This window comes from Melozone crissalis, unplaced genomic scaffold (genome assembly GCF_028551555.1).
Source record: "Melozone crissalis strain CALT ecotype California unplaced genomic scaffold, PUWL_Pcris_2 ptg000027l_1, whole genome shotgun sequence".
NCBI classification, from domain to species: Eukaryota; Metazoa; Chordata; class Aves; order Passeriformes; family Passerellidae; genus Melozone; species Melozone crissalis.
Window position 1 is genome coordinate 17,969,636 of NW_026535805.1, and position 25,241 is coordinate 17,994,876.

Sequence of the window (25,241 nt, forward strand, 5' to 3'; positions counted from 1 at the left end):
CATCAGTGCAGAAAACAACACAAAATTAAATCAACTGTTTCTAGAGACACGGCTCAGGAGTCCAGCTCTTTGGTTGAAATATGTTAAGACAGGAAGTGAGCTAGACTAGCCGAAATAGGACATGTTCTTGAGAGAAACAGTACTACGTTTCAGCTAGCTCCTGAAAATCCAGAGGCACCAGTGCAACTTACTGGTGGTGGAGCAAGTATTGATAAAGTCATAAAAAGTAATCCTCAACTCTGAACAGCCTCACACTGCAATCTACTGGATGCTGGCATAACTACATCAAAACTGCTATTGAAAAATGCTAGCACTTAACTATCCACCAGCTCCTCCTAAACTCCTTGCTATTTCACCTACTAAGACTCTTCAGCAGAAATAACCTGGCTTGCTATACACACAATAAGAAGGTAACCTCACAATTACTGACATAAAGACTAAACATTAAACTAAATTTGCCAGAAAAACATGACCATCAGTAGTAAAACTTATTTTCTACCTTACCCACACTAAAATGACATGACATGAAATAGAGAACAAAGAACAGTGGTCTCAAAGTTGTTAATTTACAGTAAAATTTGAAACTATTTGGTTGATAAAAGAAATGCAGGGTAGCCACTATAAATAACAGCTCACAGAAGCATGTACCTGAGAAAACAAATGTTTCTCATTTCTTTTTCATGGTTTCCTGAGGGCATTATGAACATGGAGTACTCTGGTCCACAATTTCATCTTCTGTTCTGTTGCTCATAATTTATTTCATCCAGCTGAGAAAGATCTGAAATACTACACAGCCAGAGCTGAAATGAAGGAATACAGGAATGATTCCCTGCCCCCCCACAGCGCACCAACCTTCCCCAAACTTGATGGGAATGTCTTCCTCCTAGCTTGGAGGATCTCATTTTCCAGCTCTAAGAACCCAATTGAAAATGCCAGCATCCTGATTACTGCCTGACCAGGCTGACAACTGATTTAGGAAAAGGCTGGGAAAGGGAGCAGTGCTTCCAAGCTCAGTATGTTGCCGTTCTTTGAAGTATCAAGCAAGAACACTTGCTGGGAGATAATTCCAGCAGAAATACAAGACTATTTCTTTAGAAACTGGCAAATAAAACTGCTGCTTAAAACTACAAACTCATAAATAGCTGTCTCCAGCACACACACCAGTCACAAGCACCACATCTGCTTAGAGAACCACCCGTTCTGGAACTGTCACATTGGATCAGATCAGCTGACTGTAGCCTACTGACCTGAGTAACCGAGGCTAATGCCACACACCACAGAAAACCACGCAACATAAAAGATACTGATGTAAAAACTGTAATAAGAAGCCACCGAGTGTTTTTTCCTAATCCTGACAGGGACTGCTGCATTAAGTTTTAAATGTCATCATTTAGGTGGATTTTACACTATAAAACTGAGGGACATTTTCACCATCCATATGGCAGTTTGATTTTTGTTTTTTTAATGTTACAAAGTTTCTCTGACAGTACACAAAAATGTATTTACATTGTTTGATGATTTTAAATTGCTAACTTCTCTGGGTTATGAACATGAAGTGTTAGAGGTACTTTTACGTAATCAGGAATAGCTCCACCAGTTTTGAAATACAAGAAATCTTCACAGAATATATATATAACTTAAGAGTATATTTTTAGCTGAACCAATGACACTAAGCTCTGCAATTATGCTTCAAATGTAAGCCTTTCCACAGCCATAAACTGCAAACTCCATTATGCATACACTTTGTATTTTTCTTTGCTCTTTGATGTAATATCGGTACCATAACAAAGCCCAAGCAAAAAGAGTATCTACCTTAAGGATTCCTCCAAGAACTCCCCAAAACAGAAGAAAATACACTGGAGTCCTGGGGATACTGCTGGCCAGAACCCTGGCTGCATCCCCATGCAACCAGTGGATTAACTGGTTGCTACCATAAAGAGACAAACTGGATGGTAGAAGACACATCTTGTGCTAAAATAGCCCATATAAGCTGAGCAAATCTGAATGCAATACAGTAACGTAACTATTGGTGTCCTTTTAAAATTATCTACCGGTGATGTTCTATTCCTCATTTGCATACGTGTGTATTTTAAATCTTATTTCTACTACATAAACTATTTCAGAGGCTTCTTTTATTAAAGAGAAGCAGGAATTATCTAACAGGAAAATTATAATGTAAGCAATGACTGCTTTGCAGCAGTACCATAAATATACTCTTTATTCAAGAATTTTAAAAGACATTTCACTAATTAAGAGAATTTAAATTAAACTTGGCCTGAAATAAATCAGTTGAACAGAGAGATTTCTGCATTTCTGCTTGCCTCAAAGCTTAGAATAACAGGAAAGTATACATAAGAATAAAATGGTAAACTTGAGACTTGTACTAAAATGTCCATGCACCAAGAAATAGACATTGATTAACTGGTAAACATAAACTTTTTTGCAATCACACAATTAACCTCCAGAAGATATTATTGTATAGTCTCTCATAGTGAAAAGGCTAAAAACTTAGCAAGATTAAAAACTAGTATTTATTAGACTGAAGACAGTTATTCAAGATTTCAGTTGACATGTATTAATAAACAAAGTTATTACACTGAACAAAATGAAAATACACTTGAATTCTGGAGTTCAGTTCAGTGGAATTTCACCAAGGGAAAGCATTCATTATTGATCAGCTATGGGTTTTGTTAGCATGTTTTTCAAGCCATGCTATTTTAGCTGTTGTTCTTATCGTAATGTAGACATTTAGACTAGTGGTTTTATTTAGTACAGTAAAATTTGTCAATCTGAGAACTGAGCAGAGACAGAAAAAACATTTCTTGGTTTTGTCAAAAACAAAGGCAAAAATAAAGTATCTGTCTTCAGCATTTCTTCATCACATACTCATCACAAAAGCAGCATACCTTTCCTGTTTGAGCGCATATTCCAGCATTTTGATTCTTCGCACTAGATCCTTCTTCAGATTTTCCTGTCCTTTCCTTTCACCTTGAAGAAAGGCGATCTGGGCCTGCAAAAGCAAGTGTTCAATTTAGAACCTGATTGCTCAAAATCATTCAGCTTAGCTCTTAAGTGTGTGTGTCTTCTGAAGTTAATTTAATATTCATTTGTAGAGTTCAAAAGGCGTTGGTTTACTATGCTTCATAAACATTAAACACTTACAAAAACCACTGCAGAGATAAGCCTTCTAAACAGCATGCTCACTACAGATCAAAAAAAAAAAAGGAAAGAAAAAGATAAGAAATAAAGCAATTTTGGTTTGCTTGACAGGGTTTGTTTTCTCTCTTGGATAAACATTCAATAAAGGATAAGGAATGGATAAAATAAGGATAAAAAAGCCTTCAGCAGATACAAGTATTCACCAACAATAAGCAAGAGAAGATGATAAAGTATTTTTGCTCACTAACTGAAGTAGTGTATAATTAGAGTATAATTCTATAGATACATGTCAGATACATGACACTAGTAAAAAAAAAAAACTGATGTAAACCATGTTCAGCTAAAATAAGAACAAAAAAAAATAAACCCCTGTTTGTAATACAGGGTTAAGTGTTAATTATGATACTTACTAAAATAGGTTAAGGAAAGCTCTCCAGAAATACTGTAATTAAGAGAGGAAGAAAAAGGAAAACAGGGAAAGGTATTTTGGTGAGGGAGACAAGGAGAGAAATGGGTACATAAGTAAATAAAAGTAGAAGTGGAAAATAGACAGCTAACCTCTATCAACTTCCAGCACAAGGTGCCTGTGAAAAATCTCCTTTAAATAGATAATTATGACAAACACAAGATATTAATTCCTAATCACAAAGGAAGAACTCCCTGTTTTTCTACCTAATGCTCAAATCAAGAGGCAACTTCTTATGCTTGCTCAACTCACAAATACACAAATTTTTTAGGCAAAAATGCCTGCAGGCAGTCACCACTTCATGCCTCAGCCTCACATGCCATTTCCAGGATCAGAAGCTTTCTGCACCTCTACAGCCAAGTCACCAGGCATCTCATCTGTGTCTTGAGAAGCACAGACAGGATAAATGGCAACTGGCAACCATCAGCTGTTGAGCATGACAACCTATAACCCTTTCATTTAAATAAATGCTCAGGAAAGTGGGATTAAAAATGAGCAGGAATATCCTATCCTCACCTGTTACAACCTTGCAAGCAGCCCCCAGATATTTTAGTTAATGGAGATAGCTGCTTCCAAAGAATCTGACTGCAGATTTTTACGCCAAGGCAAGAAAAAACAGAGTCACTAAATGTCATTTTCTCTCCAACAACTATAAAGGGAAGGCACACAACTAACTCAGTTCAATTTTGGTGACCAGGAAAGATGATTCTTACACCAAAAGCCCATTTGTCGGTGGCCAGCAATAGCAGCTGCTCTAAAATATCACACCAGCTGACATAATTTTATTGCTCAAGTACAGTCAGTAAATAGCTTGACAGACACCTGAAGGATCCTTAACTGCCAGTCACCAACTAGATCAGCCAGTTTACGTCAAGAGAAAAACACTGGCTGCTCTCCAACTAAGTCACTCTTCTGCTTCAACAGGGGAAATACATTTGAATTCCAGAAAAAAAAAGTCAGCTAAATCAAAAGAAAGACTTCTCACTCTGGCATCAACTACAATTGCATTCTAATGTCAATTTTATGCTCAGCTTTAAAGAAAGGCACAGGAGAAATAAATGCTGATGCTGCAGTCAGCATTTGCTACCCTGAGGAATGTAACTGAGCGAGAAGCATCCCAACTCCACAAGGTCAGCATCCCTCCCAAGAGGACACATATAACTTAGTTTGCAGTAACTGTACAGACACACAGATTCTCCTCCCTATTTCCACACAGGCCCAGCAGAACTGACACATGCTCTTCCCGTCGAAAGGGAGAGAACATCAAAACGCACTTTTAAAAACAGAAATCGTGGTGTAAATATGTATTTGGCTGGAATGAAGAAGATCATCCAATGCCATCAGGACACAAGCTGAAGTGATCTATTATGTGACCTGCTGTCTGCAAGCAATTTCTAGCCAAGAATGAAGTGACTGAACAGGCTGGAATGAAGCATTTTTACCCAGAAGGCTGGCAAACAACGCGGCTCACACACTGCTACACTACAAAGGTCAAAGCAGCATTTCTGTTCTAACAGTTAAGGCTAAAGTCATCTTCCACTGGTAGCAGCCTAAACTAAATTAAAAAATGCAACTTCTCGGTAGTTTTAACAGCTTCCTTTTGTAAGCCAGAGACATAAATGGATATGATTGAGAATTATCATATGACATCTCCTACTGACATCTTTTGTTGTCAGTAATATCTTCATATTCTTAATGATGTCTTGGAACTTTTGTTTTTCCTGGATTTTCAAGAAGTATTTGTGTTTCTTACTTCAAATGCACACAGCAACAACAGATGAATCTCCAGCCCTACACAAGCTTATTGCTAGAATCCTTCAATGTTAATAAATATATAATTTACAGATAGGAAGTTTTACTGGTACTTCCAGAAACTGAGAATAATTTTGCTCTCTCCTTGGAGGCTGCATGGTTTCTAGCACAGTTTGTTCATGCTTTTCTTCAGAGTAGCATCCTTATGCCTAATACTCACTATTTTTGAAGAATTCTGGCTCTGGAAATGAGAATACTTACATTTGGTCATTTTTATAACTTAGAGAAAAATTCCCTTTCTTTTCCACAAGATGTTAGCAACCCTTATCCCTCATTTGTACATGCACTGAGTAATTACAATTACATCAGCCTCAATGGACAATAAAAATCATGTAAGCTTAAATGTTCTTTGAGAAATTCTCAATGCCGATATTCAGATTTGCTTATATTGCATGGAAGGACAGTATTAAAACAATAACTGAAATTTTATATTAACAATAATGTACTAACAATTCATTTGTCTTAAGCATATTTCATTCTTTAAATTTTCATTCTTTTGGCAATTCACCAAAAATATGCAAAGGAACCTAAATGTTCATACCATAAAATAAACACTTTGCAGATAAATGCAAACTGAATAGACAAGTACAATGAGGTGAAATATCTAAAATGACAAATTATAACACGTAGCAGTATTTTTGCAGTCTCTAGAACAAAACAGTGGCAATGTAGGATCATTATTTCCAATTAAAATACATGGACAACACCTGTCTAAATGTCTGTGCAAACGTTTAATGTGCAGGAGGTCTGGGTTGAAACACAATGAAAATTGTAACTGAACTGCACAACTACAGTTTTCTCATGTTTCAGGCATAAATGACAGAATTTTACCAATAGACTGAGACACCACAGGTGACTTCCCGTGGCTACAGCTTTAACCCAAGTCATATCTGGAGCCTGAGCTACACCTGAGGAAGAAGAGGAGCAAAGGAGATTCCCTTCTGCTTAGAGTAATCTGTAACACTGTTCTACACTTGTGTTTTGGCCACTCCTGGGAAAGTTTGCCAAAAATTGCAAGAATTCGCAAATATTCCCAACAAACAGGTTCTGTGACAACTGACCTTCTAGGTAATAAGGTTAAAATGCATCAAGTTGTAAGCCAGTCGTTGCAAACCTCAAAATTGCCTATGGGGATCCCGCAAAACCTCGTATTGTTCCTTGCCCCATGGGTGGGGCGCATCGCCTGCATAAAGCAGCCGGCCCCGCTGGCTCCGCGGCAAGAATCAAGGCAGGACCCGCCTCGGGTTTATTCCAGGCTAAGTGCTGCTGCAAGTTACTGTATTCCAACTCAACTGGGACATTAACATCAAGAGAGGAGGAGAAAACAAAACCAACAAAAAAGCCAAAATCAAACCTAACAAAAATAGCCGCCACAAAACCAGAGAACACTGGGAAAAGACATGCCTGGAACCGTCTATTTCAGCTGCAATTGTTGAGAACGGGTTTTTTTTTTTTTCCACTTCATCTCACAGAATATTTTTGTATGACCAACTGCAACATAACCTAGAAGTGTCATACACATCCAGTCTACACTACAGCACTGTAGCTACCTTAACTAGTCCACTTCTTTATTGAGAGGTTTTTAAAATAACATTCATTCTTATATTAAAAAAAATTTCAAAGACAACAACACTACTGTTGTACAAAATTCCCCAAAGGACTCCAATGTCACATTACTTTGAAGCAGACAAAAAGGTGATACAATGTTTTAGGTAGCACTGTGCTAGAAACAACTCTTACTATAAATGTTATTGACTTCCTAATACTGGCTTAGCAGCCATAACAACATAATTAAATCATGAAATCACATCTTAGTAAATCCAGATTTTACCAATGTTTAAAATGTACATTGAAATTTATAATTCCTTGAATCACTAACAAGCATGTTTAAAATATATTTAGACATCTTTTTAGGCTTATACCTTGACACTACCTAAGAGCAGGAGATAAAAAATCCTCCTCTTTAACAGGAAATTTTAAAAAATAAACATACTATGACTGCTAAACAACTGGTGCACATTTAGTATCAACTTCTATCAATTTCTTTTTTACAGCTATTTCAAGTTAAAAGGCAATTTATTTTTTTTTTTAATTCATAAGACTCAAAAATTACAAAAAACCTTTCTATTTTTCTCTGAAATATCTATCATAATATTTTAAATTAAACCTCACTTCAAATTCATGGGCATACAAAGGTCAACAGACATCATTTGACAAAGAGCTACTAAGACACACAATTCTCTACATAATGCTTCCATAATTCAACAACCAGGTCTTCAGAGGTTGAGAGAACGAGGACAAAAGGGTGGGGGGGAAACTGCAGGGAAAGTATTGCAAAAAATATGCAGATAGCTAAAAGAACTAAATACATTATAGAGATGAATCAATCTGGAACAATTGTGCTAACCGGTCTACCAAGATCTGCCAGAAGGATTCTGCAGGCTGCCAGGGTACTCAGTATTTTAGATTATAGCTGGCTCACTGAAGCACTACATATTTAAGTATATTTGTAAATAAGTGTAGGCATGCCCCAGGGGTGAGAAGAGAGGAAAGGGGGAAGGGAAATATCAATGGTGTAGTACAACCAGGGAACAATTTTAAGAGGCACCATACTTCACATCACTACGCACACCTACTCGCCCTCGGTGCCAAGAGAGGCTGGGAAGCTTTTGTAATTCCTGCAGCCACTTCAGATAACAAAACTCAAGTGGGGCCACAGGCTGAAACGACCGGCAGGCACCAAGGCATATTTAACTTCACCCCACACAGAAGGAACTTCATCCCATTTATCCCTCACATGCTCTCACTGGATGATGAGACCAATGCAGAGCACGATCTGCTACTGGTGCCTTATTTTTGTTGGACTTCTCAGAGATGTCCTAAAACTAGCATCAGATATAAACCAGAAAAACATCCAAAAGAAATCAAAGATTTAGTTTACAGTAAAAAAAACTACGGATGAAATGCCATTTTCTTATGTTCTTTGTCTTTTTCAAACAATGTTTTCAAAGAGAAGACACCGTTTGAAGAACAAATTCAGTAAGACTGAAAAACTCCGAATAAATGATCCAGAATTTATTCACAATTTATACCTGGCAATACCTTGATTACTCTAACGTAGGCATCTCAAAAACAGGAAGACTTGTTTTTCTGCAGTTTGAAGTGTTTTACTATATAGATCTCTGTTCAGATAGCCAGTCTTTCTTTTATCCTCTCTTCAGTGCTGCCTTTCAGTGTTCTAGCAATTTTAAGCATCAAAACAGTTGCCAAGCAATGTATAGTCAGCTTATTTAATCATTCTTCATAAGCAAAAATTTTCTCACCAGTCATTTTTGTGGTACACGTACTTAAGTGGTGAACATTAACTTTTTTTCAACCCAAGAGCACATGCCACATACACCAACACAAGCACAAAGAGAGTGTAGCTTTTAATTCTATTATGTAATTCTATAAGCAACACTGCAATGGCATGTCACAAAATAATCACATATTATGAGCTGGAGTCTAAATTGCAAATGCTCAAATTCCTTTCCACTTGCTGTACAAGAAGGGCAGAAATGCAGCGACAGCAGTCAGCAGCAGGACTGATAAACAGACCCATGGCCCACATTTGAACAGACAATGGGAGTTCACAGGCCCAATGAATCACTTGGGTATGGCAAGACAAGGGAGAAAAAATCTGGAGGAGATTTTTAGATTTGGCTTCAGTAACAGAAAGAGGAGTGAACCAGACTTGACCACACAAGCATTTGCAGAGGCAATTGGCACACTCCAGTTCCTCACTCCTACACCCAGGATCAGCTACTCCTTGTATTCAGGCATGCATGACCAATCTGAACTGACTTGGGCATCAAGTGAAACAAATAAAAGATAAGTGATTTTGTTCTTACCTCCTGTTTACAAGCTAGGATACGAATATCATGCATGCCATTTTTGCTCCAATGCTTTTGCAATCCTGCCCTATGTGACTGCACTAAAGGGAAACATATTCCTGGCTAAGACCAGAAAAAATGCAGTCTTCCCTCACTGCAATCCTTAATTTAACTTCTTTATCACTGGACTATTTTCAAAAACACTCAATAGTAGTGAGCATACAGCAAACTTTTTTTCAAATAGGAAAAGAACATCTGGATTATTTCATCCACAGTCCCACACAGAACAGGTCACTCAGATAAAATGAACTTTTGTTTTCACATTTCAGAGTATTTTTATTTCTAGTTTATTGTCTGCAAAGCTTGGATTCTGAGCACTCTGAAATTATTCCAAAGAACTCCTTCAGGTATCCAAGCATTTCTCAACATTTAAAACTAAAACATAAGGATCCCTCAACTACTTCAATTTTTGCCACTTTTAAACTAAGAAATGTAGAAATGAGGACTTGACAAGACTCACCAGCCTTGTTAAGCCAAATACATGAGCAGGTTACTGATCAATATTTACTTTCTCAGAATACTGTTTACTGATAAAAGTTTTAGCTACAGCTTGGTATTTGTACAGTCTTACTTCTTTTAGCATTAAATTAAGATGAACCAAAAGTCTCAGGCAATTCACGTGGCCTTCCTTGGGGAATTTTACACAGACCACTCTAAAATTAGCAAATAAAGTTTCTGTGTCTACTGAAACGTCAATAAAGGCTAAGTTATATTTGCAACTTGTTGTTCAAACAGTGCCAAGTTACTTATCTCTGATGCAATAAAATTGCCATAAGCCAAGACCCTCAAAAGAAAAAGAAGGGCTACATTTTGAGTAGGACAGAGATACAAATGTAATTAAAAAGTGTTCACCAATAAAGACACTTAGGATGCTTCACCATATGCTAACCTGACCCTGAAAACCAAAGTTTTCCACCTAGAACATAGTAATCTATTCCATTTTTGCTCAACCAAGAAAAACAGAAAAATTTCTTTTTCTTTTAGCAAGTATAACTTTCCATGAGATGAGTTTGAAAGGTTTAAAGACCACTTGGAGACAATGTAACATTATAAAACTCTCTCAGTTCATACTACATCAATATTTACAGCATCATTTTTCTAAAGGATTTAGGCTATTTAAGATACACATTTTCATTACACTTAAATTACAGGTTTGACAGGTATGAGAAGAACTGAAATATCTGATGCTAGGAAATTATCAGTTCCATTATGCAAAAAAAAAATCCAACTGTAAAAACCAGATGCACACCTGCAAAAACATTCTCTCATCAGTTTGTACTTAAATTCTACATCTACAAACTTCTGAATTTCTGAAAATCACTGAACAGTACTCCCACTGGTCCTCCTCACTTAAGTAAAAGAAGCCATGACAGCATATCAATGATTATATTGGAATGAGCTGGGAACCATGCTTAGAAGTAGAGGAGAATACAGTTTGCTTCACGTGAATCTGCCAAATATAAAGTTTGCAAAAAAACCTTGTGAAAGAGAGGCTATCTGGTAGTCACCAAGGCCCATTTAGCATCATTTTTCCCAAATAAACACAACTCACGATTGTGACCACGGCTTGTTTTCTTCTGCCTTTCTTTTGATTTATCTGATATATATATATATATATAGAACAATAAAGTTGAAATTATTGCTTTTCTGCAGTGGAGATGTACGTAACATTAATCACTGGTGGTTCTTTTGTACTACCTGCCTTATGAGAAAATATATTTCATAGAAGACTTTTACAGCACTTCTGCCAATTCATCTTTCACTGAGAATCTCAGAAATTTGACTTAAATCATCATACTTGAAAATCTTACACAAAACTTCTACAAATTTTATTTATTTTCCATGTTATTGGTCAAACTGTATCTTTAGGACTTTTCTATTAACTTAATAACTGATTTCACCAACTCACTGCTCCTTACTTTTTCTCTGAACAACGTTTTCAGATTATCCAGCTATCAGAACAACTTCTAACTAGAAATTTAATCCAACAAGAGGACCGTTATCTAAAAGCCAACAAACTGTAAATATCAACAATTTCTGAATCAAGTAACAAATGTCCTAAACCACGCTATAAATAGTCACAGCCATCTGTCTGATTTGCCCCTTCTCCTCATTACTTTAACTTGTCTATCTCCAAGGACACAATCTCACCACGTAGCAGGCCTGGTTTCATCGCCTGCCTCGTGCAGGAGAAAAGCAGCAGCAAGGGGCAAGATCCCCATCCATGATCCCCCCCCAGAGAGCTAACATTACTACATCTGACTCCCATACCGATCTCAAGTGCTTATCTATTGCTTCCATCACATTCCTTCTATTACAGCTGTTTGCTATCATTTAACCACATTTTATCTCATTTCATTATCTCTCCCTATCATTTGGGTGGTGTTTCTTGTTCTTTTGGCTCTGTCTTACAAGGACTATTTTTAACAAAGCTGTAGAAACACAAGCACATTGTATCCACCCATTCTCCTTTATTTCCTTGCAAACCTTTTCAAAGGAAAGTTTACCCAGGAAAAAAAATTTTCATGCAATGCTATCAGGTCCCACCACTTGCATGGAGTCTACTACTCCAAAGAAACAAGTTACTAGTTAGAGGAAATGAAAACTTCAGCAGTGATGAGGACAAAAGTTAGAACTCTCCTCAGCAGGATGGGGGGCTGTCCATAAACACAGTTACAGCACAGCAGTTTGTTGCAATTCAGACCATTTGTGAAATGCGGAGAAACGCCAATATCTGCAAATCTGCACTTTTGCCAGAAAAATGTTTGTCACAAGTAAAACTTTCCACAGCAACATATGCATGGCTTGCAAAGACAACATTCGTAGCCAAACAAAAGCCACACACACACACACACCTTCCAAGCTCATCCAGCCTTGTTGCTTGCTGGGACAAGGATGTGCATTGGCAGCTCTCAGCCCTGCAGGGTCCCAGTCCCCGGGGCAGAGCCCCCATTGCTCCCCCAGGGGTGACAGATTGCTAATTAAAAGGGAATAACATCCAAAAGAGACAGTCACTCCCAAGCAGTCAGAAGACCCATGGTTAGGGCAAGACACCAGAATGGGAGGCAGTTCAACCCCTGCTTGCCTCAAGCAAAGATATGGATTTCAGTGCCCTGCACATGCATTTGATCAAACCCTTTGCTATTTTCAGATGGGCTTGTCCAACACACAATGACAACTCTGAAATGTCTCTGTGTCAGTCCAGAAAAATGCAGAACGAAAAAAACCTGAAGTTTAAAACTTGTAGAACAGGAAATCCTGTCTTGTCAACTCTCCCAAGCAGCTGCTAGAAGAACTTAAGAAAAGGAAAATCACTAATTTCTGAAAAGATATGAAAATAGATTACAATGCCATAAAGCACTGTTGGTGAATACTTAAATGAGGATTAATAATGTTAGTATTCATCTTAGTTAATTACTTCACAGGGCATCACAAAAGTCTATTCTTAGGATAATTTTCCAATCTGCAGATGTCAAAGTAGGGTAAACAGAAAGCAAGCATTAAAAGTTAAATATGTAATCAGCAGATAAGCATCTAGGGGAACCCCATATTAATCTGTTTTCATTTTTATTTTATATACACAGCTTACTAATGATGCTTACATAGATATAAATACTGAAGTCCTCCTTTGCCTTAAATGAGGAAGATTATATAATAGAGGCAACAATAATTTCAAAAGGTTCAAGAAAAATAATTAGAAAATCAGAATAAATATGAGTATTTGCCAGGGAAAGCAAAATACAGGCACTGATAGGGAGAAAAACCTTGGAAAGGCAGTACTAGATCAGTAACTAAGAACAGATTAAACTGCCCAGCCTGCTAACTCACATATGTTATGAGCTTGGGTGTGTGTCCCTTGAACAAGCACCACAGAACACAACAGGAAGGTATTCTACCTGTCCATCACACTTAGTTCCACACAGTTAATTAGAAGGATAAGAAAAAGAGAAAATAAAAAGAAGCCCAGAGAGGAAGAAAAGGAAGACAGGAAATCACAATGGGACTGACTTACAAGGTGTTTTTTGGAGAGAGGGTAGAGTGGAACTAACCAACAACTACAGAGCAGAAGCCAAGCACAGTAATACTGTGGCATAAGGTATCCCAAGTACTTCAGTATCGTGGTAGGTAAGGAAACAGAGATAAGTCTACCTCTTAGAAACTGGATGAATGCAGGAAAAAAACATGGCATACTAAGACCACCACACTAAATAGGTCCTTTGCCCCACAGCTTCCCAAGAGTAGATGGATAATCTAGCACTGGAATTTGCATTGGATAAAAGTACAATGAGGAGCACTGCATCTTTATCTCAGGAGAGAAACTGTCCGACCTCACATTTCCATTATTCTGTTAAACATTTCCAAATATACAGGCCAACAAAAGGCTTCAGAAGGAGCACAGACCAGGCCTTTAATTAACACTGTTCATGCTTCAGGTGCACAATTTCTAAAAGCCACCTTGTAGCTGCTGAACCCCCACCGCAAACCTCTCAGAGGGATCCAAGAACATTCATCTGCAAATGGTCACAGCAGACGTTAACGCCTGATGCCTGCAGAGATAGCCAAGAATTTTGCACCTTCCTGAACATGACTCTGCAGCAGATAAATGCTGTTACAGCTCATGGCAATGCCAGCCACAGCTAATTATAACTTTATTGAGATGTTTTGGCAAGAGTCAAAGGCATTCAAGCAAACAACTTGTGATGGGGTTATCTGCCACTGATAATACATGACTTCTGCAAATAGTCTAAATGCTCAATTTCTTTCCTCCTCTCTCATCCGTAACACCAAGCTTTTGAGGGATACCTGGGGGAGGAGGAGGGAAGTCAAGCTGCTGAAGGATGTGATAAATATGCAAAGTGTTATTACTTTTAATACACTGGCAAAATTTCCTAGGTCCTGCAAAACAGATTTTTTTTTCTCCAAAGCAATATTTGATATCTGAATCAGCTATGAATATATGTCAAGATATTTATGGGCCTCCACTGGATATATGACACATGAGGTTATTCCTATACATAGCTAGCTAGTAACTTTCTACACAGCTAGATGTAGTGAATAGAAATATCATTCATTTACTAACCAATTTCTCACTGAATCAGGGAAGTTAAAATAAAAATTACTCTCTTGTTCTCATGACCACTTCCTTTAAATTCCTACAAGGGAACTCTCATTAAAGAATGTCACACGTACTACTCTTCTCAGAGTGGTTGTTTGATGTATGTAGAAAGTAAAATTCAAAAGATGAAAAAATCAACCCAATAACCAAAAAAACAGAGAAGTGGTTTGCATTGCTACACAGACTCAAGACTCTCTTGACAACGACTTTCAAGGAAAGCCATAGAAGAGATGGACAGGAAGAAAGAGACAAAGAAAGGAGACTTAAAAAAGAAACCCATAGACACTTTTCAGTCTTAAACATGGCCAAATGAAAACCAAACAGTGCGCTGCTAGCAACATGGCCAGCGTTAAGGTTTAATACAGGAATTTTCTTGTAAACAACACCAAAGAGGAACGAAGGTTGCATTATCGACTGTTATTGGAGTTAACGCAGCGTGCCCATCACTGAAGTATCTGACAGCAATGGCTCTAGGCCAGGAGCTCACAAGTTCTTTTAACCACAAGATCACTATCAGTCCTTTCATGCATTAATGAGCGTATCAGCCCCACTGCTTTTCAAACGAAAACACAACATAACGTGCCCGTAGTACCGAAGGGACCCAGCCGGTCCCGCGGGCCCGGCCCTGTGCGGGCGGGCGGCACCGGGGGCAGCCGCGGCACAAGGGGGGCGCGCAACTCGCGGGGGCAGACTGTGACCGGGGTTATGAAACTGGGGACAAGTTGGGGCGGCCGACCCCGAGGGGCATCCGGAAAATCCCGGGAGGAGGCGAGAGCGGCACAGGGCGCAGGGGCGCTCCCCGCGGGCAGGGCCCGCTGCCCGCCGGGCCCGCCGCCACGTCCCACCCCCGGCCCGGCCGCGGCGGGGGGCGGTCGCCCTGAGGGCAGCGGAATAGCCCGGCCGGCCGCTCCCTCCCGGGAAGGAGGACAAGCCGTGACAGCGCCCAGGGCGGCCGCTCCCCTCCAGCTGCGCAGAGCTGGGGGACACGGAGGGGGAGCGGCCGCCGGAGCCGGGGCTGTGGGGGGGGCAGAAGGTCGCGGGTGTTACCTGCAGCTCCGCCCGCTCCGCCTCCCACTCGGCGCGCTCCGCCTCGAAGCGGCCCCACTCGTGCTGCAGGAAATGCAGGATGCCCGGCACGCTGTATTGCGCCCGGGACGCCGAGAGCGGCGCGGCGGCTCCGGAGGCTGAGACTCCCCCTCCTCCGCCGCCTCCTGCTGCCGCCGCCGCGGCCGCCGCTGCCGCCGCCTCGCCCGGCTCCAGCCCCGGCCCGCCCGCCGGCGGCGGCAGCAGGAGGGCGTTGTTATTGTTATTGTTGCTGAAGAAGACGCCGGGCCCCGCTTGCTCGTCCATGGCCGGGCCGGGTCCGCCTGGCTCGCCGCCGCCGCTCCCGCCGCGTCCCGGCAGCAGCAGCAGCAGCAACAACCTGGGCGCGTCCCGCCCGCCGTCACCGCCTGACAGCCGCCCCCGCCCGCCGCTACGGTGGCCTGGCGGGGACAGCGCCGGGGAGCGATTCGCCCCGCCGCCCCGCGCGGCATCCTGGGAATTGTAGTTCCGCTGGATGGCGGGGAGGATTCTTCGATCGCCGCCCTCTTCCCGCGCCGTCCGTAATCCCAGGGATGGCGTTCGGGCGGCTGGGCCTCACCTCTGGGACGTGTGGTCCGGCCGGCTGGGCGGGGGCGCCGGCGGGAGGGGCAGGCAGGGGCAGTCCCTGCAGCGGGAGCACAGGTTAATGGTCACCTCCAGCTCCGAGCGGGATTGACACGGCTTGGGCTCTCCCGCAGCCCAACCCAGGAACCCGGCAAGGGCAGGGGTCCTGCATCAGTCCCACGTGCTCCCATCGGGCCCTGCCCTGGCAGCTCCGGCTTTCCTGCTTCCTCCCTGTTCTGAGCAGCGCTCGGCCTCTCACTGCCAAAAGCTGGAAACCCTGTCCGATGCTACGGGGGTGTCTTGAACATCCTTTGCAATGCTGGGAAGGAGAGCGACACTACATTTTCCAGGAATTGCCACGCTGCGTGCTCCGCGAGGGAAGGGAAAACAGGAGCCTGTGGGATTGGGGGCGGAAGATGTCGGCAGCACTGCCCTCCCCACGGCACCAGGGGCCGAAGCGGGGCTCCCTTCCCACGCCGTGTGCGCCCCAGCAGCAGAGCCCTGCTGAGGGCAGGCAAGGCGCCGCTCCGTCGGGCTGTGCCGAGGGCCAGCACCGTGTACGAGGTGCTGTGTGCCACCACGGCGGTGCCACGGGGCTCCCGAGGGCGATGGCCCCGGTGGCCCCCCTTGCGCTCCTCGCCGCGGCCCGGGCGCACCGGGAGCGGCCCCGCTGCCCTCTCCAGCCGCGGTTCCTGTTGCGGTGTGGCTGCTCCGAAACCGCAGCCGCCTGCCTCGTAACCCTGCCCGCCGAGCGGCAGCTGCGGCTGCCGGACCATCTCTCTGGGAAAGAGCACGAAGGAAGCTGACTTAGAGCATCAGGAGAGCAGCGGGGAACGGGAGCGACAACGCGGGACACGGAGCGTGATCTGGGAGACCTCGGCAAGGAATCCGTGTAGAACAAGGCTCACCCAGAAGGGAAGGAAACAGCAGAGAGAGAGATGAAAGATGTGAAGGGGAAGCGGAGCAAACTGTTTCATTAAAAAGCACATTTAAAAGGCTATTGACAAAGAAAAAGATGAAAAGGACAGTGACAAACAACAATAAGCACTACGGCCGTTTCAAGTTACTTCAGTTTTTTTAATAAAATGGAATTTGATGCCAAAATATTGTGCAAAACCACATGATAATAACTTTAGTATCAGGAGCAAGCAGAGAAGCGAACGAGGACTAAACTGGGGAAGGATGTATACAAACAAGAGTTGTGCATGTTGCAGACAGCCACACAAAATACAAAGAAAAACCTCTCCCTTCTCTATCCCTCTACATCTATCTAGTGCCATTTTCTCTTCTGCTAACTTTTTTCTATTGTTCTACTGACTTCTTAGTTATGCTTGATTGCTACACTTCCCTCCCCCCTTCCTAATCTTCAGACATTTTGTCAACTAGAGTCTAACCACAACTTAAAAGTGCTGAGATAAAACTTAAGGCAAACAAAACATGATTATAGACAAAATCTTTCCAAGAAGTCATTAATTCCTAGACTACCTGGTGGAGGGGAAGGAATCTAAAACAGGTTATAAACTTGTTTTCTGTTTTACTTGCAAAATGTTTGTGTTAATTTTGAACTGGAAGAATCCTTAATACTTTCAAATGCTGAACTGGTTCAGAACCTCTAAGCAAAATAGATTTGTAATGCTGGAAAGACTTAGTAGAAAGGGATGTAGTTAAATCAATTTAATTCCCACTACCTATATAAGAAGAAAAAATTAGTGAAGTTGCTTTCCTTCTCATGTACAGCACATTGTTTTTACTTCTGCATGTATCTTTACTCCTGCAGAACAATGGAACAAGACTTGATTACTATCTTTACCAAAAAAAATTGAGATTAGAGTACGCACCACTTGCTGTGTCCTCATTTTAGTACTACAACATTCACTGTGAAATAAAAGCATTTCTGATTTTCTGTTAAATATTTTGCACACAGCCAACTTACCATAGGGCAAAAGAGCATTATCTTGACCATTTTGCATAGGTACTCAAAGGGATATTAGATAAGGTCTTAGAGGAAAATAGAAAGCCTAGAGGGAAGTATCTATGCAAAAATAGTGATCTACAAATATTTTAAGCAGATATTAGTCATATTCAATTATATTTACTATCCCTTTGTTATATTTGAAGTTGAAGCATCTGAAATATGCAGTTTTTACAGAGTATACAGAGAAACATCAGAGATGAAATTCAGCAGGCCTAGTAGAGACCTCTGGTTATGTTACTTCTCTCTATAAAGCAAAATGTATAGAAAGATCCCTATAAAAGCCCATAAATTCAACAGCTGTGTCAAAAAAGTCATGTAAGTCAGTCTTATATACACAAGAAAATACATGGTTCCACATTCTGCCAAGAGGAAGGGTGAGGCCTGGCAGCAGGCAGACACTGGGGGTCCCTGGCTGTGCATGCAAGGTTAGCACAGCACATGAGCTAAAAGCCCCAAAATCTGCACATCAGACTCACTCAGATGGGAGGGAAGCCACGTGCTTTGGAAAAAAGCCTGGCAGGAGAAGGAAAAACTGGAGGAGCCTGGCTCCCACCTGTGTTCTGCCCCCTGAGTCAGTACAGTGCAAAGTGCTCCAGTACCTCTGCTTGCAAACTTGATCAAGGACTACAGGTATGATGTATCCAGAAAATAAAATCTAGCAGGAAGGTTAAATATCCATGAGTCTGGACAAAGGGCACAGCACTGACTCATCACATATTCAACCAGTTGCTGGCAGAACAGGAAGACTGCAAACACAAAACACCTTACAAGGGCCAAGATCTACACCTACAAAAATGCAGATAGAAGGCAGTTCTCTTTAAAAACTCAGTTTCCAGTGCATTCTTTAAAATTTATATTCGAAGAGATAGGGGATTAGATTCTTTACATCCTTTATTCATTTTCAAGCATGGAAACGGATTTGAAAGAGATATACACCACATAAATAAGGACAACTCATTAAGACAGCATGCTTGATCATTCACCTTAAGAAAGGCTGAAAATCTTCAATTATTTTGTCGTGGGATTTTGGTTTTTTTTTCATGCAAGCTGAAACAATCTACGAAGTCCCTTTCCCTATTATTTTTTAAAATAAAAGGAAAAAATTCGTACTTCTACACTAGAAATTCCCCATGGTACAGGGTAAGTACTTCATAACAGTTTCTCCTCTTCTCTCCATCCCCACTGTGTTGGTGTGTTGGCACAATGGTGGGATAACAATCACCAGATTTCAAAAACCACTGGAGGGTTTAAGATAGCTTTTAAAAATAAATAAAACTATTTAGATACAGAATAATTTTGGTGGATAATTTATAACAGAAATTCATAAATATGATCACAATTTCCTAAAAATCTATACAAATACAAGTAACACCACTTCCCTCGTAATGCATGGATTTCAAGTAATTACACAAAGCTCCATTAGACAGCCTTTCACACACAAATTACATGAAATTAGACATGTATGCAGGGATAATGTAATGCTTCTGACTACTTAATGGTCCAAAAATAATAAAAGTAATTCAAAAAAAGCTAGTTTTCAGTTTAATTGTCGGGGTGGAATGTACTGTGGGTGGTGGTTGCCTAGCAGCTGCTTTTGCTTTGCTGGCCTGACTTGCTCGGACTGCAGTTTCTAGACGTGTTTTCAATTCAGGAGCAGCTCCCATGACTGTCTTGAAAGCATGGGGGTAAAGTGGACCAATGTGCATTAGGTTCTGAAGTGCAAACTCATGAAGACCCTTGGATGCTGTAGATGCAGAAGCAAAGGCATTTTCATTCAGTAAATAGGAGATCAGAGTGGGAACGAGAAGGGCAAGCAACTGTACTCCTAAAATGAAAGAAAAAAAAAGTGGAATTAGCATATCAGAGAATGAAACAAAAAAAATTATAGCTACTACACAGGTAAGGAAGGGTAATATTGTTTTCAGAACTCACAGTAGAAACTGTTATAAAAAAATTATCAAATTAAAGCAACTGAAATGTAGATGGCTTCCTGTGTTTTATCAGTCCAATCTGTCTTACCAGGACTGGATTTAAGATTTCTATTATTGTTTATTACAGTTATGTTGATCCTGATGCTTATTTTGAGATGCTTTTGCACCATCCAATTGCAGATCATTGATGAAAGATTTTAAGATGTAGAGCGCCTATCATATTAAAGGATTTCAAAACACTTTTCAGGCAGACAGAAATGTTACTCAATTGAATTTGAGTATCCACCTCCCCAGCAAACATAAGTGAACTGATACCAGAAAGCAAGTGTTCACAAGAAAGTCAGGGACAATTATCTGCTGTTATTTATGTTGTGTTGGTCTGGGAGATCCTAATTCAAAAACTAGCAGGGCAGCTATACTTCAGCTAGCATGACCTAGTGAGGCCACAGCCCAAAATGGCAAAGGGACCACGAGGGTTGACCTTGAGAACAAAAAAGGCAGCTAAACTTAAGCAACAAGGCAAATTTTTGTACCTAGAAAAATTCAAGTACAACTTTGAAATGTGTAACCTGGTAATTGTACATTTTAAGCTCAAAGAACTTAAAAATTAATGGTAACTCATTTATCAAAATTGTTTTAGATTACCAGAGTATTAATTATTCTTCCTTATAGGTTCTGACTAATCATACTCATGGGGTGAAATGTCTCCAGCCAGCAAATCAGATGATCTGTTTCCTCATTTGTTTCAGTTACTCTCTCATTTTCATTTCACCTGTGTTTCAAACAACTGTTCCAGAAGCACAATGAGGCTCAAGAAATTTTATATTCTATCAAAAAAGAGAAACTCCAACAAGGAGACCATTGAGTGAAAAAACCCACAAAAACCAACCAAACAAAAACTATCCAAAAAACCCTACACAAAACCAGTAGTAGTATTCTTAGGAGGAACGTTTTCAGCATTTGAAGTCAAATGTCAAAGACAGTAAGTCTTCAGAATGCCCATGGTTTCAGCTGAAGAATAACTAATTCAAAGATAAATTATAAGTAATATATTCTAGCTAGTGAATGTTGCTTCATCTACAATCAAGATACTCAGACCAGTAAGGGTCAATTTCTTGGGCTCTTTAGCTAAAACTTGTTGAGCTGGTAGAAGCAATCTGATAAAAGTCTACTAAAATAATTAAGTTAACAATCAGAAAAAGTAAATTGAAACAGCATGAAATACAAATTTCCAAACAGAATAAAATATCACTTATTACTGCAGTTCATGTTGAAATTTTTTTCTTGCAATCACCAGAAATGCAAAGGTCACACAGCATATCATGCTGTACATGCTATGCAAATTCATGTATACAAAAGTTCTATCACTGGAATTACAAAAGCATGTTGCACACACAGTCCATTTGTGATTATGCCATTGAGTTCCTAACTGCAACATTTCTAATGTTCAATATTCTATTTTAGCATTACTCATTTCTCTAGAAAACCTAAATACTTACTATTCTGCTCCTCACCAAGGGCAACCAATGTTTCAAGGACTTTAATTCCTTCCTGGACTGCTAAAAGCTCCAGATTGTTGTTCGGGCGGCTCCTTTCCACAGCCTTCAACTTCTCAACCATGATAGGGGCCAGTGAATGAATATATGGAGTGGACAGGGCACGATTGGTGTGTTGGAACACAGAAAGCAGAAGTTGGTAACACTTGGCTTGAACCTAATCAAATCAAGATAAATACATTGTCCTCAAAGTTATTTGTTAACTCAGTGAATATAATAAACTCTGTTATCTGTGATTAAATAAATAAAAAGACTACTAAATGGGAAGGAAACGTACTAAGTAAGAGGAAAGAAGCAACACAGCCCAGCTAATAAAGCACTATTAGCCCAGGGTTCAATAAAAGGAAGGACAATTAGAAAGAACATGCAGGTACTAAGTAGCAGTAATAATATAAATCCTGAGAAAATAAAGACAGTTAATATCACACAAGTCAGTCACACCAGTTCACAGTGAACTCCATGTTTAGGTCTCAGAACTACCAGCTCTAATAGTAGCTTAATCTTCAAAATCGTGATATGCTATTCCAATTCCAGAAAGGCAACAGTGCCCATAAAAATGACTCAGGACAAAGTGATCTTATTGTTCTAATACAAGCCAAGGCTGTAGCCAAAACTGTCAGGCCTTTCCATCCTTGCTTCTCATTCTCCCTTTTGTGCTGGTAGTAGCCTAGGACTATATAAGCTGATCACAGAATGCTCTCCTTGTCATCCTTCTATTTTTTTTTTAATCCTCCTCCCTCTCTGTGGAAAGCAGAGATTATTAAAGCCAAGGTTTGGGAAAATGACCCACTGATGATCTTGTTCAGATGAATTTATGAATACATTTTTTGGGGCATACAAAGATCTTTCTCCAAAATCCACCACAAATAACCCAGCATTTTTGAAAAGGTGAAGCCTCACAACAAATGTGAGGATAAAACATTGCACGTTTTCTAACTGCACTCAAATCCAAACAGGATGAGTTACTGAGCACATGCTGAACAGAAATGTTCTAGAGGAAGTATTACTGAACAAAATGATCTGTGAGGAGATCCAGGGATTAGTGGAAACACAGATATATAAATAAAAATATTGAATAAAAGTCATAGATTATAAAAACTACTGGTAAGAAAATATGAGTTATGAGCTCATATTACTGTTAATTCAATAGCTGCAGGTTTTCTATACAGTTCAATATTTAAGGTCTGAAATAATAACACTTCTCATGTCATTTGTATGCTTTGTAACAGAGCTCCACGGAAGAACGTTTTTCCTCAATGCCTCACTCACCATCATCTCTGACCTTTTCAACAAATTTTACTTCTGTCTCTCCATACTGTTACAAATAATTTTCTTCCTTTTCTGTCTTTCTTTAAACTTCATTCCTTATTAGCTGTTAAAGATGATTAGATTAACCTTTGAAATAAGGAGTAAAAGTATTTTCTTAAACGCAGCCATATTTCAAAACAGTTTTATGACTGCATCTGACAGCAGAATTCCATCCAAGTTTTTTTCCTTTGAACTGTGTAATATAAAACTTTGGACTATTGTGCATTCACAGAAGTCTACAAAAATTCCTGAAAGGTAAAATCAGAGCTTCTTCAAAGCAAAAGAGTCACACTCTCATGTAAAACTTGCCCAACAGCGTTGAAACACTTGGATCTCTCAACTGAGTTATCTTGTTGGAACAAAAGGGAATTGAGCTCACCAGACTTCTGGTTATTACTATATACATGATATTTGACCTTTTCATGTGGTAATAGTTTCAAAAATACTCCTGTATTTCTTTTAAGGCATCAGTAGTTTCTTTGGAAGAGTCTTCTCCATCATCAGTTCAATGCACTTAGTACAATCACGATCATGCTTTTATTACAAACGGGTGTCTCGTCACTGACTGCAACAAGGAGTATTTTACATTTTAAAAGCCAGAACGAACACACAAGTATTACAGAGTATTTGCTCTGCACATTGGTGAGAAGAGAGTGGACACCATCTGGCTGTTCTCCAAACTTGCTCTGTGTGCTACAAAAATAGTGGTAAGTTCCAGCTGACAGGCAGCTTTCCAGCAGGGTAGTGGGCGACCACGTACTTCTCTCTCGCTGTTCGTGTGTTTATACAGAGCTCAGAGAGAGTAAGACATAAAAGTTTCACTTAATACAACTGACATTTCCATTCGAACAATAAAATTCTAAGTAGCTTTCCATCCAGAGTCAGGCTGCAGAATCAACTGAATTTTATGTTCATGCTGGAGAACACCTGCCCTGCTATGGAGAATTATCAGTCCAAACAGGATTTTAAATGCCTCATTGTGACCCTAAACACATCCGCATTTTTTGCATGTTTTTCTTCTCAGGAATCCCTGCAGTGTTTGCTTGTAGAAACATGACAGATTTTTCTCCTTAGCTCCCACCTGCAGATTTGTATATGCACTCAAACTGATCAATATATGGCTGGAAAAGTTAAGCTTAACTATCCACACAGTGCATTAGCCTGCTTGAATCAAGTCAGTCTACAACTTTTTTAACTTTCCTCCTGAATGACAAAGTAATTCAGAAGGCATTTCACAAAGGCAAGCCAAAGGGCAGAAGTGAAATTATGAAACAAATGAATCCTGATATATAGATATTCTGATGGTGCCCACAAAATTATATTTTTGCTCCCAAACTGAGTTTTGTATGAACATGCAAAATAAGCACAGGTTTTGCACAAACAAATATAAAATTGATCAGAAATGTGGGCTGTAATTTTATCTAAGGAAAAAATGGTTTAGTTTGTATTATAAAAGATCAACACTAATGTTAAATGTCACCTCCCTGTGGTAACCAACCTTTTCATCTGATAAAACTTCATATACCAGAGACTGGTTTTGCCTTTTAAAAAGCTGAAGTCAAGAACCTGGCACAAGGCCACGAATACTTTATCGAGAAGCACTAAGTCTGGGTTATTTTGCTCATGAGTTTCAATAATGCATTGTTGAAAATTCTAGTTATCCTGACAGCAGTACCTGTCCCTGAAGTAAAGGCATCACAAAGCATTGAGGAAATGTGTTAAATATATCACGATTAGTTTCTGCTGGCTGCATGTCACTTACATTCCCATAACATGATCTTACCCAAGGATCAGAAGAATTCAATGCACTTCTAAATCTGTTCATACATCCATTTTGTAAAGATTGCACTCCAATTATTTCATTGCTTGCTGACAAGAGGAAGAGAGCAATAGCTGTAAGTATGCTTACTTCATCAAGAATAGGTTTAGAGGCTTCTGAAAAACAAAAGCAAACATGCTGTTAGCTTATTCCAAAAAGGCTTTAGCATTTATTTAATAAAATCCAGTGAACACAGATAAAACTCACAAAGAGGAAATATATGTACTTGAAATTATTCGCAACTGCATATGCATTTACGGTATCATTGTTGACTGTGACTGACAAAAATCTGAGCAACTCTATTCTAACAGTTGTTTTAATAAAGTAAGTCAATCTTTCTGAAACTTAAGTATCAAGGAAAACACCACCACCCACTTTCTCAGACCAAGTCATGCTTTTTGTTTTCAGTGTGTAAACAAGAGGAAAAAAGATATTTTTAGATCTTTTGCCCATTAAAGGTCTACTTCACTTTTTAAAATAATTATCTTCAGCTGATACAGCAGAGCAAGAAATAGATATC

At 40.0% G+C, this 25,241-nt stretch overlaps 2 protein-coding genes across 7 annotated transcripts in view; both read right to left on the minus strand.

The window, feature by feature from the left end:
* STRN (striatin) overlaps window positions 1-15,872 on the minus strand; it is a 61,845-nt gene extending 45,973 nt beyond the window's left edge. For 3 of the 6 annotated variants that reach the window (XM_054279254.1, XM_054279253.1, XM_054279255.1), the window contains exons 1-2: window positions 15,533-15,714; window positions 2,907-3,010 (exon numbers count right to left, since the gene is read on the minus strand). In XM_054279254.1, coding sequence (XP_054135229.1) covers window positions 2,907-2,935 — 29 coding nt within the window. In that variant the 5' untranslated portion in view covers window positions 2,936-3,010; window positions 15,533-15,714. Of the gene's footprint in view, window positions 1-2,906; window positions 3,011-15,532 lie in introns of those variants that run through there. The other 3 variants (XM_054279251.1, XM_054279250.1, XM_054279252.1) reach the window with 2 other exon arrangements.
* A 3,108-nt stretch (window positions 15,873-18,980) lies between these two features.
* The window catches only part of HEATR5B (HEAT repeat containing 5B), a 55,333-nt gene continuing 49,072 nt past the window's right edge, over window positions 18,981-25,241 (minus strand). Inside the window, exons 34-36 of the mRNA XM_054279181.1 lie at window positions 24,686-24,837; window positions 21,538-21,751; window positions 18,981-19,932 (exon numbers count right to left, since the gene is read on the minus strand). Coding sequence (XP_054135156.1) covers window positions 19,628-19,932; window positions 21,538-21,751; window positions 24,686-24,837 — 671 coding nt within the window. The 3' untranslated portion in view covers window positions 18,981-19,627. The remainder of the gene's footprint in view (window positions 19,933-21,537; window positions 21,752-24,685; window positions 24,838-25,241) is intronic.